This window comes from Streptopelia decaocto (assembly GCF_964273445.1).
Source record: "Streptopelia decaocto genome assembly, chromosome: 8".
Lineage (NCBI taxonomy): Eukaryota > Metazoa > Chordata > Aves > Columbiformes > Columbidae > Streptopelia > Streptopelia decaocto.
In genome coordinates, this window is record NC_138662.1 from 8970378 (window position 1) to 8990517 (window position 20140).

Below are 20140 nucleotides of genomic sequence, written 5' to 3' on the forward strand. Positions count from 1 at the left end.
CAGCGGCTGAATATGCCAAAAAAAGTCGTGACAGCAGGATACCTCTCTGATGTACAATTATTCTCAGTCACATTTTTAACACTGTCCCTTATCATTTTTAATTCCAATCAGTAGAATTCTATTACATCTCTAAGAAGAGTATTTAACAGAAAAATATACTTCTCTTAAGCAAGCCTGATTGTCCCTCATTCTTTTTTGGATATATAAGTAGTCATCCATTTCCCTAAATAATTCCTTTGTGTTCTTCTGGACCTCCCAAATATGACAACTTCTATTTTCTTTTTGCCCAGTTACACTATACATAATTTAGCTCTTCCACACTTCAAAAAAAAATTTCCTCCAACTCTACTGAAAAGAAAATATTACTCCTCACACAGCTTAAAATTCCCAGTATGCAAGCTGGTGCATTCTCAGCATGAATAAAACTTACGATCTTATTTAAAGATAATTTTGTTAATTAGTTTTGACATTTCAGAGCCAAATGGCAGCTTCCTTCCTCGCCAACAGCACTGGTGTCACACTAGCAGTATGATACCCTTACGTATCTCATTAAGCTCAGTCCTACTTTGCACACTGCTTGTAAGAGCAACTCTTGTGTGCTACATACAACCAGAGTATTGAAGTACCCAACCCTCTCAAAACTAGTACAACTTGAGCTGGAATAACTCACCTTATTTACACTTCAGGATTTATATGTAAAATTCTAAATACATGTGATCTACACATACACATTTACTATTTCCTATAAAGTGATCTTTTTTAATCTCTCATTTATATATTGTACTACATCATATTTTAGATCTTAAAACTGATTGCTTCCTTTCTGTATATATGACTGCATTTAGAAAGTTAATGTATTATTTAATAAGGTGTGTAGCAATGGTATCATACTACTGTGCTAAAAATTACACAAATATAAATATACGACAGCATCTCTTCAGAGCACTATTTCTTATCTCAGTCTACTTCTTCAAATAACTAGTTCTCCTTTTTTACTTTCACTAACGATTTATTACCCTATAGCCCTCAAATGAATTAAATTCTATATTTTAAATCCTCAGTTTTCCATCAAGGGCATACAAAGGCACCCAAATAATTATTTTTAACTTTTAGGATTTAAAAATACAATTAAGATTTTCAAACATGCAAACAAACAGGTTTCCTTGTTACCTCTTCAGAGATGTATATTACTGGTACATGAACCAGACTAGTTTGACTAGCTGCAGTTTGATGCTGTTTCTTAAAAAACTGCATAGACGTTGCTTTTTGTAATATTTTCTGACAAGTAAGTGAAGGCCATCTGAAAGAACAGATGCTTCTCCCATCCTACGGGAATAATAATTACTGTAAACTAAGACATGCTTGCAGTTTCAGCTACTTATACTGAAACCCAGTGATGCTTCTGAATTACTCCAAACATCTCCAGCCATTCCATGAATTCATCAGCCGCTGATGATAAAGAGGAGATCTGCTTTGACATTATTATTGTGAGCAGATCTCCAAACAACTTTAACACCCAGACAGGTGCAGAGTCAGTATTTCTTCACTTACTTGAGGGTCTATGATTTACAATATACTTGATAGTCAAAATTTACCATGTTTACAGAACTGGTATCAGATAAAATAGTTTTTAGATTTTGTAATCTCATGAAGCTTAATTTGAGGAATTCAGTGTTTTTCTCCTATGAAGTGTTACTTTCAAATAAGTCAATAAGTAGAAACATGGAATCCAACTACTCTTTTGAAGTGTTGGCTTGAACAAAAGCAGCAGTAGCAAGCAAGTCATCAGAAGTAGGGGGAAGAACAAAACGCTGGGCTTCTAGCTTCAGTGGGTAGTAAAGACAGTAGATTCAGACACAGACTGGAAAACTTTATAACTATCACAGATTTCAAGGTGTAAGGATTTACCTAAACTCATAGCTATGGTTTTAGGCTGGGTGATCATTCAGATTGGCTTCACTAAGTGAACCTATATTAAGTCACATTTTTCCAGTAACGTTTATAACCTGTAAAAAACTTAGAAGTGTAGTGTGTTACAATGAACGGAAAAAAAAAAAAGATAATCAAAAGGCAATGATCATTGCCTCTGAACTTAATGACATTGTTCTCAACATCTCAGTGTACGGGCTACGTGAATCCCAACAGCTGCACTGGCTAGACTTCAGTTTTTTCTGTATTTATTCAGGCAGTCTTGATGTGCACGCCATGCAAAGTTTAAGGGTCTCAAGGCTGCATTTTATTGTGAGGACTTACTGAGGACTATTTTTTGGATAATATATTGGGATCAATAACACTACCACCTGGGATGAACAACTGGCTATAGTTAGTTCAATCTCACTTTCAGAATGCCGTATCTGAATAACAGAACATGATCTGGCAAAGTTGTAAGCATCAGCAGCCAGCAAAGTACAACTTTCTAATACTCAGTACACTCAACACTGTATCCTTAAAGGGGGAATATATTAGAATAAACATTTCTAAATGTAACACACAAGTCAGTAGCCACCATAGCAGCTTTGAAACACCAAAACTTTTGTGTTACACCAGAATGACTACCTAATTTCTTTTTAACACTGGTAATCTGCAGTTAGAACATTGGTCTGTTTCACAGAACAACTAATTAGTTCAGAATTTGTTGTCTCACTCCAGAAATACAATAGAACTCTGGTTGGGTAATTGCAAAACCGCAGTTCACATAACAGCCTATTCACAGTGTTCTGACAGAATGCGACAAAGTTAATTATAATGTCCTTCATCATGCCGCCATCACACCTCTACAGGGTTTATGAAAATGTACTCACAACTGATTAAGCCACAAACAAACAAACAAAAAACCCTCAGAGGCATCTGCTCTCAGCAATGTGCTTGCACTTTCTACTCATTAACTTCAAACAAAAGAAGTTGGTTTCTTAGGTTTTCATGGGCCATCCTGGATTAAGAAGTTTCAATTTCAGCAGTGTTCTCAGCCAGAATGCCTGCATCAAGCAATAATACTGATGCAAATTTCTAAGCACAAGAGTAGGGTTCATTTGGTTGCACTAGCATACTCCAAATCTGACCATATGTAAATGTCCTCTTTTTTAGAAGACAGCAAACAGTAAAGAGTACAATTAATTGTACAACACGTTTTAATTTAACATGAACTGGACAATAATACCTAATGTGCATGCTACAGGCACTCCAAGTACAGATTCCAATTATTACTTGGGAGCTAAGACTTTATGACATTTCCTACAAATGCTAATTAGCTGGTAGGTTAGGGCCCTCAGTCATGTAGCACTTCATCAATCACAAAGCTTAAACTATTAAAGATGGAAACTGTAACATTTTACATGAAAAGTTATGTTGCAAGTCAAAGTAGAATATTACATTAGTCCCCTTTACACGGTGTTCTTTTATAATAAATAGTCTCCACAAAAGAATTTCCACAAGCTGTTGTCCTAATATGATCCAGGTCTACATCCTCTACACTTTCTTTGTCTCAACAGCTACTGAGACTCATACTTCAGAGTATGTAATTGTTTTTCAATATCTTTACAGATTCCTAAAGGACAAAACACACCAAGCATAGCCACTGTATGAAAGAGAAAGCTTCCAAGCAAAACGGGACACGAAAGAATCATCATGCAGTTCAGCACTTCTGCTGTTCAGCCTGAAACTCAGTCATATTCATAGAACTTGCACGTTCTGGTAAGAAATACATAAAGATTTCTGAGGCCTGCCCCTTTGCATGCTAAACTGACAGATATGAGGTGTAAGACTAGCTTTGCCAGGTTAAACAAGGCTATTAAAACAGCATACCCAACTTTACTGGCACTAAAATGGAACAGTGGTGCCAACAATTCTAGAAGAAAGAAATATTAAGTAATATTGCACCTCTGACATTGACATAAGTTTATTATTACTCCATGCCAATCTACCTTGATCCAAATCCTCTAAATGCATGCTATTTCACTGCTGGGCCTCCCTTAATCCTGCAAATTACACTGAACAGTGTAGTGGTTTTTCAGTTTGGTCAAAAATTACACCAAAACCACTGCGTGGAAGGACAATGCATCATTAGCTCACTGTGTAGGCCATTCCTTTTTTTCTGCAATGTGTTCCCTGACGTGTGTTCCTATGCCACCCTGTGGTACTCACCACAGCTGTTTTGTTGCCAATGTTTTTGTTTCTCCCACACCTTTGGTAGGGAGCACTCAACACAACCCATCCTGTGCTCCAAGTGTAACAACTACCCAGAAAAGAGAAGAAACAATTCCAATTTTGACAGGGAGCTTTCCTTGTTTTGGTTTGGTCTCCTTCATATTTTTCAACATGGCAGATAACAGTAAAGTACACAAGAGATATTTAGAATTAGAAATTGCATCTTTAAGTTCCATACTCCTTCCTACTCAGTTTCAGGTTATTACTGACAGAAATACTTTTAAGCACTATATACAAAGTCTTCCTTCTTCAATTACTCGTATACAATCACTAAAACAAATGTTATTTTAGGCTGAGTGAAGCACTTCAGGTTGAGTGAAGAGAGATGTAGCCACCTATCTTGCATAACAAATGAAGGCACTAAAATAACTGGTTATTCACAAGTCCTTATATCAAAAGTAAATAAAAATACATGAACATAAAATTTTGCCCTGCACAGAAAAAAAGAAAACAGAGACAAGCATTATAACATTACAGTCAGAATCTAACGTCTAGAGAGAACTTAGGAAGAAGAACTAGAAGCAATTCCTTCACTTTCAGAATGGTTTGCACTAGAGTAAGATGGCAGCCACAACAATGCCCTGAAAGAAGGTCTGTAGAGGCAGGACAAGCCACCAGAAGAGCCAGTAACTCTGCCCCACCTCTGAAGTGTTATATGGAAAGGTCCACTGAATTCTCCACATGTATGCACACAATGAGGACAACAAGCACATGTCTGGCTGCCATCCTTTGAAGCAAAAACAGTATTGGAAGAAGTGGCCAAAAGGTCAGAAGGAAAAGATAAGCAAAAACTTAAAGAGCACAAGAGGCATGTGCACTCCATCAAGGACTAAAGGATAAAGGCATAATTAGGTTTGAGTAAAAGATATAAGTACTGCAATCAATATGTATTAAATACTTTTACATCAAAATTTAGTCATATATGCTTTCTATTGGAAAGGTATGTTGACAAAACTGCAAAGAAAAGAGGTATAATACATTAGACAATCTTTTCCTTAAAGCACAGCGTCCATTACTAAGCTATCTGAAAATCCCTGAAAATTGACTGTTCAAAAATATTACAATAAGACTACTATGGCACTAGGAATTAGTCCAACATATTTCTGAACTAACACGTGACTGAATGAACCATCTACCTATGGTCAAAATGAGCTGTGCTCTCTTTGCCTCTGACATAACATAAAGAAGTTGCATTCATTCTATGAAGTATGAATACCCTGGGACACATAACCTCATGTAATGCCAGGAAAGCTTCTTGAAAAAGATAAAATAACAACAACAAAACAGTAGACAGACACTGAACATCTTCCCTTCTAACATGCAAGTATTGTGGTCCAGAGATGAGATTGCATCTGCTGCCAAGGATGCAGGATGCTCAAGGAGGCTAACCATGAGAATTCATGATCTAATAAGCACTGCCAAACTGAACACCTGGCTTAACTAGGCAAGCAGATTTTTTTTTTTTTCCCAGAAGAATTTAAAGGCCTAGACATACAGAATTTTATACCCAGAATCATACACCAAACACATGAAAAGTAAACAGTGAAAGCATCCTTTCTAGTATCATACTCTAGATTTATTCAAATAACAGGGGTGAGTAGAGCAGGAGGACATTTCAATCAAATTTTTCTCTAGCCAGATTGTGAGTGAATTTATCTCCAAACATTTTGGAACGAGACACAAGTAGGATAATGATCCAAAGCCGAAAATGTAACCTAAGAATAATTTTAAAAATTTCTTTGCCAAATATTATATTATTTTCCTATAAACATCCACATATTAAGATAATGCAGTTATCAAAAATGCTTCTGAGAAACAAATCTATGCATAACCTTTACATGATGTAAACGAACTATTTTTCCCTTTTTTTAATAATCACCGTAATTCATTCTTCCCTATGGATTTAGCCCATAGCAGAAAATTTGAACTTCAGAAGTCCACTGATGAAGCATATTTACCAGAATAAAAACCTAAAAAAAATCAGGTGCAATTTCCAGTTTTAAAGAATCAGTTTAGTACTACCTCTGATTTTGCACCTAGTATTTAGCAGGCTTTTTTTATCACATTGTATACTGGAGCTCAAGAGGCTAAAATGTGTGTTTACTCTATAATTTAGTGAAGTGGTAGTGCAGCTTGAGTGTGACTATTTTCATTAAGAAGCAGGTACAAAAGAAGCAAGACCGTCTGCAAGCCCTAAGAAAATAGTCATGATGTATTTAAACCAGAAAAACACACAACGCTGCATATGTCTGAGCACACAGCTATGACAGATAGTGCTGACAGCTCTGTGATAAGTTACATTCATCATACAATTTTGATCACTGAATCCACATTCCTCCCTCTGATCCATTTCCTCAAGAGCTGAATACAAGACCAACTGTAAATTGTGGGTTAGTTTGGGGTTTTTCTTAGAATGCAAACCACAAGAAAAGTTGCATTCTTTTCTTTAAAATTCTCAAGTAATGTCCAAAACTAATTTGCATCTAGTACAGGATAAAAGGCATGAAGTTTGCTCTCTTCACATCATCAGCATTGCTAACAAGGCAAATATTCAGAAATAAGATTAAAGGGGATGAGGACCTATATTCCAGTTTTCATGGACCTTATTTCCTGGGCCTGAAAAGTCATTTTCTGGATAATAAGGACTTGGCTTTTCAAAGACTGTATTTAACCAATTGCAGACAGAAGCAAAGACAGATCATGTGAACCCTATATGATTCCTGGAGGAAAACCACAGTAACACGAACTACCTATAATAGTAATAAAGAGTAAGGAGCAGACATTCTTTGAGTGGTTATAAAAGGAGAAGAGAAGTAATAGTAAAAAGTATTTTCTTCTTTTATCTGTAGGCTCACAAGTGCATCTACATGCAATAAAGAGTGTCACACAAAGAACATACCTGCTAAAATGATTTTTTTTCTGAGTGTGAGAAAAAGGATATGGGAAATAAACACTCTACTACTGTCTGCAGAACCCTTGCAGAACTGCCTTTCCAGGCAATTCCCTGAAAAGAGTGATAATCAGTGTTAGTAAGGATAACAGAATCCCTCATAAGAGTTTTTGTCAGAATTTTTAGAACTTCTATTTAACTCCAATAATTTTGTGGAAACTGCAGTACCTAATATTGTTGAGATATAATGCAATTAAGATATTATACTACAGAAATGATTCCATGGAAAACAGCAACACATTTTATATTAAAGGACTACTTGACTATTACAGACTCACTCCTTGCACTTATTTTTTAAAATATCTTAGAAGTAATACACTGTAAGAAATACATATATTTCCTTTTAATGTGCCTCAAAAGTTTTACAACATATCTTTTCATCATTAACCTTACCTTTTTTTGAAGGACATTAATTTTTCTTTCTTTTACTTCCAACATGTCTTTCATATCTCGAATTTCTCCAGCCAGGGTTCCTTTCTCTTCTGTGAGGTCTTGAAGTTGTTTTGTTTTTTTATTCAGAAAGGTTTCTTTTTCTTCCAATCGTAACCGCAAGGCATCAACCTAAAGTGAGTACATAAAACATATTTAGGTTTTAGTAAAGACCAGCACACTCTCAAATGAAGAGATTCTTTTACTTGTTAAAATGTAATACAAAATGAAAGCACATTCAGCACCAAAGCATGAATAGAAAAAGTAGATTAGGCAAAACATGAAATAGCATTAAAACAATCCTGACTTAACATATGCATAAGAGACTTGGAAAAAAAAAAATCATCTTGACTTATCAAATACATAAGTCACTGAAAATAGTGTTCTGCATACTCTATTCAATTTGCCCATTAAAGTCACATAGTGGACAGATACTACAGTCATTACACAGATTTGGGCACAGATCAACAAAGACATGGCAAATAGGGAAATTATAAGGTTCTTCACTTTTCCTCCAGTGTAAATTGCATGAGTCTCTTAAGAAAAGGGCCTTACTGTGCTTTTCTGTAGCAAGCACAAATCCCTCTCAACTAAAATAATGGCTATTCCAAGGATTTTCCTAAGCAGAAATGTCTTAATGAAGAACCTCACCAAATTGCATTACATAATTCTTTTTTTCCTTTAGGAATCCTAAAAAAGGCATTCTAACAGCCCAGAAGGTCTATGTAGCCATGATTTTCACATTTCTTGCTGTATAAATGCTCAAGCATGCAATTTTATTGTTCTCTTAACACAATTCAAACCGTTCACAAATTATGGTCAGGTGAATACTTACTGGTGGTCTGGAAAAAATCTGTAGATCACTTCATACTGGTTACTATTTGTATACAGTTGTTTCTATAAGCAGTTCTACTGCTAATTGCAATTAAAACCTTAGGTACTCATAAAAGCATTTGGAAACAAGGTGGAAAAATAGCTGACTCCATTACAAGAGAAGGGGAGGGAGAACAGCAGCCACCTTCAAGGACAGCAGCACCCATAAGAGGCTATTTTTGATGTCGTTTTCTTCTGCAGCTTTGAAACCACAGGGTGTTCGCATTAAACAGACTAACATAGGCTTGTTTTGGCTGCAAGGTACACCAGTGAGAAGACAAGGTTTGGATTGAAAATATATGATGTGGCAATCTAGCATAATTCTCTGTCTAAAAGAGACCTGCAGGAAGTCAGGCAAGTGAGAAATTTTAGATTCACAAATCCAGATTGCACACATACAAATGTCAGAAAATAAAGAACAAGGGTTTAAAGTTTACATTACCTAGAAATTCATAATGTTTATTCATAATTAAAAGCTAGATGGAAGTAACTGAAAGGGTACAAATGTTAGTTCAGCATTTTTAAGTTCTGCAACTGGAATAGTCAGAGTCACATGTATTAAGCATTTTTCCCTAGCTAATCAGATTATTAGCAAACTACAAAACAATCAGCAAATCCAATTTATTTTTCTTCTGAGTTTTGTAATGCTAAAGTTATCCAAAGCAAAAGTCTTTGCAATGCCATTTTTAAACTTGGTTTGGGACCAATTTAGATGATCTATTGGATCTCGACATGCATGTTCTTCCTGCTCTTAAAATGGCTCATTGCTTTTCTACACACTGGAAAGGAAAAAAAAATAATTAAAAAAAAAAATATATATATATATTCTACTGAATTTACTTTATTTTTAAGACTTTTTTTACAATATTTAAGTAACAGGATCTCACAGTTTGTAAGCACTGCACAGCGTAAGATCCAAAGATTGCTCTTTAAGTTAGAAAACAAGAAATAGTAGTAGCAGCAAACTTTCAGACCTCTTTTAATAAACACAAAAGACCTCATCTGAAACTCATTACCACATCATCTTCATACTTAATCACTTATTTGCTTCATGCCTGAAAGCAATCCCTTAAGTCAAATCACAAAAATCTCTGTTGGGCCCTTAAGCTGCAGCTGAGCAGCTGATCATAACATCACAGGGGGAGCTCCAAAAGAAGTTCTCTTCAGTCAGGCCCTGCAAGTCTCAACTTCCAACTGCCACTAGGCAGAAGCTTAATGCTTGAAGCCAAAGGGAGCTGAAGGTGATTAACTCACTGATAAAGCACTGGTCTAGTTCCCTAGGGACTGGGATAACACAGTAGTTTACACAGTGCTGTTCTTCTCGGCTGAACCAGACAGTTTACACATAAATTCTCTACCCATACAGTCCCACCCTTAGGGCCAGGGAGACAATTCTCTCTCTTCTTCACAAATTTCTTCCCACACACCCTGTCATCATGGTTCACTAGATTCAACTGAGGAACAGGGATATTAGGCATTGGAAGCTGAGAGCACAAGGAGGGTTGAGAGGAAGAGTAGATGGCTCTGAAGTCCAAGTCCGAGTGACAACCTGTGTGGGAAAGGGGAGCAGAGCCCTGTCCACTCCAGTTTCTCAGACCCCAATCCTGTCTTCACACAGCTCTTAATTAAAGAGCACCACATGACTGAACCTTTCTGCATTTCCTTTCACCACTAGCCAGCTCATAACATGACTAACACATTATTTCTATTCCCTTAAGTATCATGTGTTGATACTTAAAGTTTTTGTTAATAAAACTTCCAACACGAACCTTACCTCATTCAGCTTACGTCACTGATTTTTATGCTCACTATAAAACTGTAGCTGTCATAATATTTTTGAATTACTGCAAAAGGAAGTCAGTCATTCCAGAGTCAATGTTATTTAGCAACATAATGATAGTTATAAATTTGAAATACTTAAAACCAATCTACAAAACTATCAATCTTGGAAGCTTTTAACTTTTGAAATTTCTGTCTCCACTAACATTCAAATTTTATTATACTGTAATAGATTAATAGAAAGAGAATTAAAAGGCAACAATAGTCTTTTTTAAAGTCATGCCAATGCATTTAACTGCTTCATGAAAAAAATGTTTAGAATTCCATAATAGTATAAAAATCATGAGTAAATATCTGTTATAAAGGATAAAAATAGAATTTTTACATGAACTGTTTTTCTCAGTTCAGTTTTTTTTTTTTTATAGTAGGAGTCAGTTATTACAAACAGCATCGCAGTGAAAGTGTGATTTTCAAAAAACATGTTTAGGTTTGTAACCTACTCAGAACATTCAAACAAGGGAGGTGCTGTAGGTGAACCTCCCTCCAACAGAGCAGAGAGCCTGTGTTACGCTTGCAGGGGTGAGCTGCACCCTTGACCTCTCTCTCAATTTCACATGTTTTGAGTGAGACATCTCTTGGAGAACAATCTTATGATTCACACTGTCCTGAGACTGGAAGACTCATTTATGTCACCCACTTGTTTATCAGACATCGCTACACCAGTAGGGCCAGCTGGAATCAGCTTGGCTACAAGCTTACGATCCCAGATCTATGGACAGCTCATAAACAGAGTGACATAAAACAGTTTGGGCAATATTCTTCATTTATTCGTAAGAACACAGTGAACAGAGAAGAAGGTTAAAATAATAAGCTGAACACATATTGTTAACTTTAAATATAACAGAGCATTTTCTTCAAGAAATATGCCATATTTACCTTTGTATCTGTCCTGCCCACATTCTTCAGGGACCAAGTTATAGCATATTCCCTGCAAACTGCTGCATTTTTCTCGAAAGCAAATAAGCCTCTAACTACCTGTAATCTCTCTTATTAAAAATTCACCTCTACAATTTTCCAAATACAAAAGCTGAGAGTGAAGTCCTCTCTGTCCCAACAAGCCAGGTTCCATAATCTCCTAGACAATAGTAAACATCAGTTCGTTTAACATCAACCTTGAGCATCAGCAAGTGTCACAGGTCTATTTAGCACCATCACTTGTCCTCAAGCCAAACCTCTGGTTCTTTAGGCCCTTTTAGAACTCAGAACTTTCTCATTAGCTCTGGCTTTCAAGGCATATGAGGCAATACAGGCCCCTTGCATATATGAAGCAAGAAGACATTTGCCTGGTATCAGAACACAGTGCACTGTTTTACCACATTAGATGGACAAAAAGGTGATGTGGAATATTTGGCATTCCAGTAGTAATGTTCTGGAGAGAAAAGTTGTCACCTAAGTTAGGAAGTCCATTTTGGCTATTTTTCAGTTTTGCCCATAAAGGAAGTTCTTCTCAAGGGAAAAAACCTCAATGAAGGTTCAATTTGCCAACATCTGGCATATTGCCAATGTTTATACATTTCAACTAGAGCTGGTAATATGCTACCAGACCACCCTACAATCAAGTTTTTAAAAAAGTAAAAGGATAAAAAAGGTACTTTGCAGGAAGATTCTGCACTTAAACATGCACTTATTCAGGAAGTCTCTGTCCTCCCTGCAATTACAGACATCAGCCACCCCCTTCAGAAAAGCCTGGTCAGTATATTATTCCTTTGGTTTTGGTTTTCTTTTTTTTTCCTAGCTTCATAGTCAGTTTTTTGCGGTGTGTATTTTCTTGTGGTACAGAGCTATATCAAAATACCCTGGCAGCTACACAAATTAAGAATTCTTATAAATGACAAATGTTTGTCTGAAAGAAAGACAACATGTTGACTATAGAATTTACTAACTGTAAAATCAGACTGCACTGACCACACTGTGTACAAAGTTCTCCAGCTTTATCTTAATAAATTAGGCTGAACTATGCAGGCATATCAGAACTATGTGGACCTTAAATCAGAGATCCCTGGTACAAGACCTAGGGTGAGAAACAGAAGTCTGATCTTCTCTGGCTTTATATCATAAAGTGGTACACATATGTCCAGAATACCATCCCACCTCTTCCCCCCAGGAAAAGTCTAATTCTATGTACCTTTTCCACCCCCTCACCACCACACTTTCCCCCCCAGAAAAGTCTAATTCTATGTATAGGCTCAATGTATGTACACACCTGGCAAAACAGACTTTTATAAAATCCCCTTCTTACAGTGGGTAAAGGTCACAGGATACCCATACTGCTTAGGGGCTTCTACTGCTGGTCTTAATAGCATTCTGCAATGTCCTTGCATCTAGAGGCAAAATACTACATTATTGGTTATAATAGCTTTAATAAAACCTTTCCAAAATAACAAATAATTTCTGTCTTTAGCTGATAAACCTTATTTCAATAAACAACAACGTTGAGATTTCTAGTGGAAATCTTTTTATGAGATTAAGATGCAATATATATCAGACATTATTTTTCATTGGCTGCACCAGTTCACTGTTATATCATCTTTCCATGTCTCTTCCCAGTCCTCTATGATTACAATGTCCCGTGTTTAAGGCCTAGCAATATTTGAAGGTAGATTCAAAGATAATAACTCTAATGTAAGAATTAAACAAACGACACAACCAAATTGAATGTACTGGGTCTTAACCACTTGACCTAAAGCATCTGTGTAGAGAAACTCTAAAGCCTGTGAAACAGACCCAAACCCCATCTGGCTCAATTATCTCTTAAGTATTGAAAATATATATGCACTAGAAGAAAAGATACAAATTAACTTCAAAAATGAAATTAAAAGTAACATCCTATTGTACATTCTTTGTTCCACCAGGCCAAGGACATAAATTTCATGTAATTCAGAAGTCAGGTCTGCTAAAACAAGAAGAAAAAAATAAGAAACAAGACAGATCAAATTACATCTCTCTAGAAATAAAATTAGAAGATATGTAAGAACAGATTACCTTGGGACGCATCTTTATTTCCACACTCTGAGTTGAACCATACCTTCTAAAATGTCTGATCAGTGAGTAATATTAAAAACTGCTCTTTTTTTTTTTAATATGAACTGAAAGTTCCAAAAATGGACCCTAAAAGGCATGTTGTAAGGTACATTCTTGGTAAAAGTTTATCTCTGAACCTACTAAACATTAATAAGATTTTAAAAGTGATAGAGGTCTCCCAGCAAGAATATTCTAAGCTATTCAGGATATAATAAATAGCAGTAAATAGTAAAGCTTGCATACCATTCTCAGAGACAGTTTTAGTGGGAAGTCTGTTTCAAGCAAATGCACTACGGACTCTTTCTACAGCAAAGGCTTTTGCTTCCTGCAAATGTTAGGTTGATTTAGGGGACAACTTAATAACTGCATGTTTGTCTCAGATCAACAGTAAAAATTGGTATTGATCCCAGTGTCAGTAACGATATTTTTTTAAAATATGAGGTTTATTTCTGAACTAAGGGAAAAAAAACACTGATTAATTCTGACTGATGAAACCCACAATGAAATGCTTCGGTAGCAAGTATAGATGGATCCCAGTGCTATACAGTATCTAAATAGGCATTTCAAACTCAGCTGATGATGATGATTCTTCTTAGAGGCGTAGTATAACCTTGGTTTTCCAGTTATGGGATCCTGAAGATTAAAACATCTTTCCAGAGGAATTAAATGCTTAATACACATAACTCACATAAAATCTACATATCTGCCTGAAGGGGGAATAAGAGTTGAGATTCTGCTTTGGATGTAAAACTCGGTGTATGAACTTCAGAACAAAATCTCAGTCTAAGATCACAAAGCAAAATATTTGAGACTCAAAGGTTAGCAGTGAAAACTCTTTTGGGTAATAAGTGAAAGAGATAAAAAGCTAACAATATAAATACATATTTATAGCTACAACTGGCAAGGTTTTAAGAGCTCTTGAATTACACAATTTAAAACTGTTTGTCAGCATTGCCTAAATGTGATTCCTGCACAAATCACTCTTTCTCATATGAATGGTGGTGTTGACTATTCTACACCAAAGTCAAGCCAGAACAAGAAGAGGATATCACTTAATTGCTCACTTAAGGAAAACAGCTCTGTGCCGAGAATAACAAAAAAAGAATAATAAAAGAACCAACATTTTTGTATGACTTGATTTTACAAGAGGAAAAAGTCAAGACTCTAATAAACTGTTGCTCAAAATTAAGGACTCCAATACAAAACTCAGATATACATAGCTGAGCCGTGTATCACATATTTACTTGATTTTTGAAAATAATCAACCTTAAAAAAAAAAAAAAAAGAAAAGTGACGCTAATATAGCTCAGCTGCAGCAGTGTGTTTGACACAGGAATTTGCCAGCTGCTCTAGTCCTGTAAGAGGACAGATACAGACCATTCTGTCAACATTTCCCATCAGTGCCTTACCCAAAAACAAGTTAAATGAGTACCTACTAATAGCAACACTGTATTTGTTATCTGATGCATGGAACCTTCCAGAGTGCCAAGAATAGTAATCTATTTTCTGGAAGCTTATATGTGTATTATAGATATTAGGAGATGATACCTGAATAGCCATACATATGTCAGTCAGTTTTGGGACCAGAGAAGAATCTGAAAACATTGCATTTACCTGTACAGCCAAAGCCCTTACTTGTACATAGAACTAGTAACTTTACTGGGCTGGTTCGCATATGGCTTGAGCACAAGTTTAAAAGCATAATGGGAGTCATGTGGCAACTACTTATTTTCTTAAAATCTCAGATTGGAAAAAATAAGTGTTGAACCTCTTAAAAAAAAAATCTGGTCTCTATGATAGGGTAGAAAAAATGAGATGTAAAAAATTCAGAACAGAAAGAACAGTACATAAAAGTTCAAGTTAGATCACATTTAAAATGTTGTGATTTTAAGACTCAACAGATGAGTCAAGATTTAAATGTGAGGGCCCAGTAGATTTCAGATTTATGGAAACTAATTGCTTTTCAGTGACGCTCTGAGACCTTTAAGAAATTCCTCTCTGAAATGCTGTATCATATATATTAATGTAATTCTGTAAGTCATTATTCAAAGATATTTTACAGATAGTCAACTGCCTATCAGCTGAAAATGATGAGGCTTGGTAATATTGCTAGAATTAAACTATTTTGTTAATAACAAGCATCTCAACAAAAACACAGACTGTACCCCTACTGAAACAGAAGTGTGGCCATTTGGGCTATCTCAGACATTGCAAACATATTTACTTTTTATGCTGGAAACAGACTCCCAAACTAGTTTCCAGAGATTGTGCTGGCTTGTAATATGAATTCCAGACAAGGAAAGAGTGCTTTGACCATGAGAGGCTCCTTGAGATGGAGTGTGACAAGACTAAAAGGGCCAAATTGGTAACTCCTCTTTTATGTCATCTTTTCAGTAAGTCTTTAGGCATTTTAGGTAGTATTGGAGAAGGCACTTTAAAAAACTTCAATCATGATAGAAATGGTAAATCTCTATCTCATATTTTAAGTGTTTGAAAAGTCTAAAATAATTAATAAGACTCAACAATACTGCAAGGAAATGCATGAGATTGGAATGAGGGACATAAAAGCAACAATTTTATTCTTTGCAAAAATATAGTGCTTATAACAGAGGTTACGTGGTAAATTAAAAATAAAAAGTTATGCAGGAATGAAATCAGATATAAGTTTCAATTGCAGGCTTCCTAGCATACTAACAGAGATTAGCTTGCCAAATATTTTTACTGAGTCCAGTCTGCCAGATCATCTAGCAGCAAGTCAGAGACATGTCAAGATCTGATCTTATGTTTATTTATTATTCAGCTGGAAGCTATAGGTTTACTAGTTTACCACAATTATATTCCATCTGGGAGACACTCAGTTTCTCAGGACAGAATAGCATCTGCATGAGAAAGATAAAGCAAAACTTACATGTGTGCTGCTTTCATAACAGTCTTGACACTAAACAAGCTATGTAAAGTTAGCTATGAAAACAAACCATATCACAGAAGTGGTCTTACACTGTCAAACGTGTAAGGGATACTTTCAGAAAAAGAATCAGTAATGAAACAGCTCTCAAAAACTACTTTCAGAGAAAGAGCCCTGCAACCTACAAGAAACAACAGGAAAGCCAAGACATGGGGACTAAATAAATAAACAAAGAGAGAGTCCTCAACTCGCTGAGGATACAAGCCAACTCTGATTCTTCACAGTACAAGAAAGTCTAGAACACACAGGTCTGTTAACCGTAATTTCCAGGATGCCATCATGTTCTTTCCTTCTCAAAAATGTGCAAGGCAATACTAGATATCATGTACACTTTATTACATTTCACAAAGAGAAACTCCATGAACTATGTATCCATGCTTGATCCTGCGTTGCAGTAGAACCTGCATGGAAAAAACATTAAGCCACAACCACCAACACAGAATAGCTGAAAGAAATCTTTCCTTCTTCCTCCTTTCCCAGCTCTCTTCAAGGAATCTCCAATCTCTAAAATTCATAATCAGAAAAAAAAAAAAATGTGGCTAATAGAGATCAAGTACATCCAGAGGGTCACAGAGCAAAAAAGCTCAGGACCCTCTAAATCCTGCAGAGACATCCCAGATTTTTATATACTTGGTTCAATGTACCATTTCCTATGAGGAAAAATACGTTGGTGAAACATAACTACTATTATATATCATAATGAAGACACAGAAATAATTAATGGGGCATTGGGGGAACTATTTAGCCATGAGAAAATAATTTTGCACAAGGCAAACAATTTGTTCCTGACATCTCGTTCTTCTAGGGAGTCCTGCAAAACAGCTTCAAATGAAATGCCTAGGAATAAAATTCATAACTCTGGATATTAAAATGGCCATTAAAAACAGTTCCCAGAACAAAGTTACAAGATAACATCTACAGAGTTCTCAGCTAGTTCTGTGAGATTAAAATGGTGGTCCCTAAGAGAGCCCAAGAACAATTACAAATTTGGCAATCACCTCTGTAGAATATCCAACATACAAAATGAGACTCTGTGACTGCACCTAGTGGACAAAAAGTCCTGACCACATTTTCCAGAATAGTCTAATTCTCTCACAGCAGCTGTCAAAAGCACACAGAACTGAGTTTATGTGTATTATGCTTGGCTTGGGAGAGCCTTCATCCATAAAGTGGATTAAAGTCTTCCCTAAAATAAGACTCAACAAATGAAGACTACTGGAATTATAAAAAGATCAAAAAATAGCCACTGAAAAAAATTCAAAGGTTTTTTATTTTACTGGACTCAGCTAAAATTTAAGAGTGACATAATAAAATGCCCATTTATACACCTTCCATCTACTACCATTATTTTTATTTTTTTTAAATCTTGTTAGCACAATTCTTACCACTAATTTGAGCAATGTTTGTCAAATCCGTCATCTGTGTGCTGGATACGTTTCAACAGAATTTATAGAAGAGAAAGGTGTCATAGCATTCAAAATAACTAATAAGAAGGTCAAAAATATAACAAATACAGTAATATGAAAATATGATTAATACATGCTTTTTAGAGAGTTTAAAAACTATTTCTCTGCTCAGACTTCATCCCAAAAGCATTTCAACAATCTCCCACCTACAGGAAAGGACAAGATACAAAAGTAATGTTGCAGGAAAACTGCTATCAAAATTGAAATTCTAATTATATTTGATAAATGATCCAAATGTATTAAATTGTAGTCATAACGCATCAGATAGTGAAATAGAATTGAATTAATTTGGACACATAAGCTCTTGTGTGTTTTATTTCTCTTCTCTTTTTCCTTGTTTTATAGCAAAATTTTGTCACTAGAAGTAAGAGAAAATGCAGGGCAGGAAAAAAAAAATAGTCAATGCAATAAAGTATGTAATTATATCAGGGTCCAAATGATATTTTCTACCATTTTCTGTAGAAGGAATTCTTTTCTTAAGACATTACCCCAAGTAGGCAATCATCCACAAGATGGTTCTACTCTGTCCAGCTCAGTATTTCTATCCATAATGTAAACATAGGAATTAATATACCTGTCTCTCAGACATAGCATGAAGTCCCAAAACTTGGTTAAAATCTTTGAAAAGTGCCTTGCACAAAAAGCCAGAGGTGCGTCATGCCACAAAGGGAAAAAAGAATGAGTACATGGGGTGCTGGAATGCTGAATGAGGACAGCAGGCAGACAGTTTGAGCCATTTCTGGAAAGACCACAGTTCCTTTAGGAGCAGGGCCTCTTCTAAAAATTCCCAAGGAAAGATCCAGAGTTCCATAGTCACAGTTCTACCATTGAAGCGTGTGAAGTATTTTCAAGACTTCTGACAGAGACATTAAAGAACTGTTTGTATACTTTACAATAATCGGTTGGAAGGAAAAATGCAATATGATATACAGCACCTCAAGAGTGGATATCCTCCAGATCTGTTTTTGCCAGTATTATTATAAACGTTACGTAAAAATCTGATCATTATCCCTAGAAAGTGAAAAGTATCCATACTCACGTAGCCTGGGAAAAGTTTTCCAAATTTTAAAGCTCAAAGGAAAAGTTCAGCTGACTTTAAAAAAATAAATAAATAAAAAAAAAGGCACAAGTGAACTTCTCAAATAATTCTTCTATCAAGGCCTTTCAAAATGAAACCTTTCTTTGACTTGGTTTACTCTAGAAAGTGGGAAAAGTTTGAACAAAAAGATACATTTCATTTTTTTAAAGGAGGAAGGAGAAAGAAACATTCTATAGATTTTTTTTATTTTTTTTTTCCACACAACAAATCCAAAATGTAGGAACATCAGATTTTGACGTGTAAATAATACTAAATGGTCAAATAACATCTAGCATTAAGATTCTGAGCACAGACTGACAAGTCTAGCTTGTAGAAAATATATATTGGTTTAAGTATTTTAGTCTGGTCAGATTACCACAAGTAAACAATCCGAAATTGTTTAAAACCTCATTCATTCCTGAGTTGGAAATTAATATTCCTTAGCCAATATATGATAACCAAAAGAAAGAGGAATGTCACCAGTTCACAACAGTGATAAGCTAAATGAGTTGGCTGAAATGAACCCTGCAAACAAAACCACAAAACAATTATATGTTTGAGCCAAGTCTTTTTAGCATCATAAGAAAGTTTTTCTGTATTCCGGATCATTCCTCTAACCTTCCTCTGTACCTCTCCTACTCTGAATTAATCTTTCTTGAACCTAGCTGACCAGGACCATAAACTGCATTTCAGATGAGATCTCACAAAGTACATTAAAATACTGCCTATCGGTAACAGAAATCTCTCTCCTGATACATTCTCGGATCAAATTTTCCACAGCCACATTTTATTGGTGACTAACACACTATTACTACCTTTATCTCAGCCTTTACATTATAGAAGTTCTAGTTTTCAGTCCTGTGGGGCAGAACCCTGTATTTCATCCTACCGCATCTCAAACATGTACCTCACTCCAGAATTCAGGATCATTCAGATCTCCTTAGCATGAGACTAGGAGACCAGTAGCCACAATCTGTGCATCTCCATGAAATCTCAAGTGTGATTCCAAGTTTGGCAATTAAAATATTAAACAAGCCTTGTCAAACATCAGGTCTTGAAGTGCTTAAACAATCATTTCCCCAAAAGCAGGCTTCCCCTTCCCGTACTATCTGCACTATTTCTACACTACTTCTCTGTTAGCCAATATTTCCCCAGTTCTACCATTCTTGGACTGAACTCAATCTTCTCCCACTTCAATCACTTGAACATGATATGGCATGAAAAGCCTTACTAAGATTCAGCTAGATTAGACATAATGTATTGTTTTTGTCTACATGATTAGCACACATCAAATATACTGCCTTAGTCTAATTTAA

General features: G+C 35.7%; 1 protein-coding gene across 1 annotated transcript in view; it reads right to left on the minus strand.

Moving 5' to 3' along the window:
* Nucleotides 1-20140, minus strand: part of ERC2 (ELKS/RAB6-interacting/CAST family member 2) — a gene marked incomplete at its 3' end in the record, with an annotated part of 314399 nt that overhangs the window by 185697 nt on the left and 108562 nt on the right. Inside the window, exon 8 of the mRNA XM_082060309.1 lies at nt 7547-7714. Within this exon, the coding sequence (XP_081916435.1) occupies nt 7547-7714 (168 nt within the window). The remainder of the gene's footprint in view (nt 1-7546; nt 7715-20140) is intronic.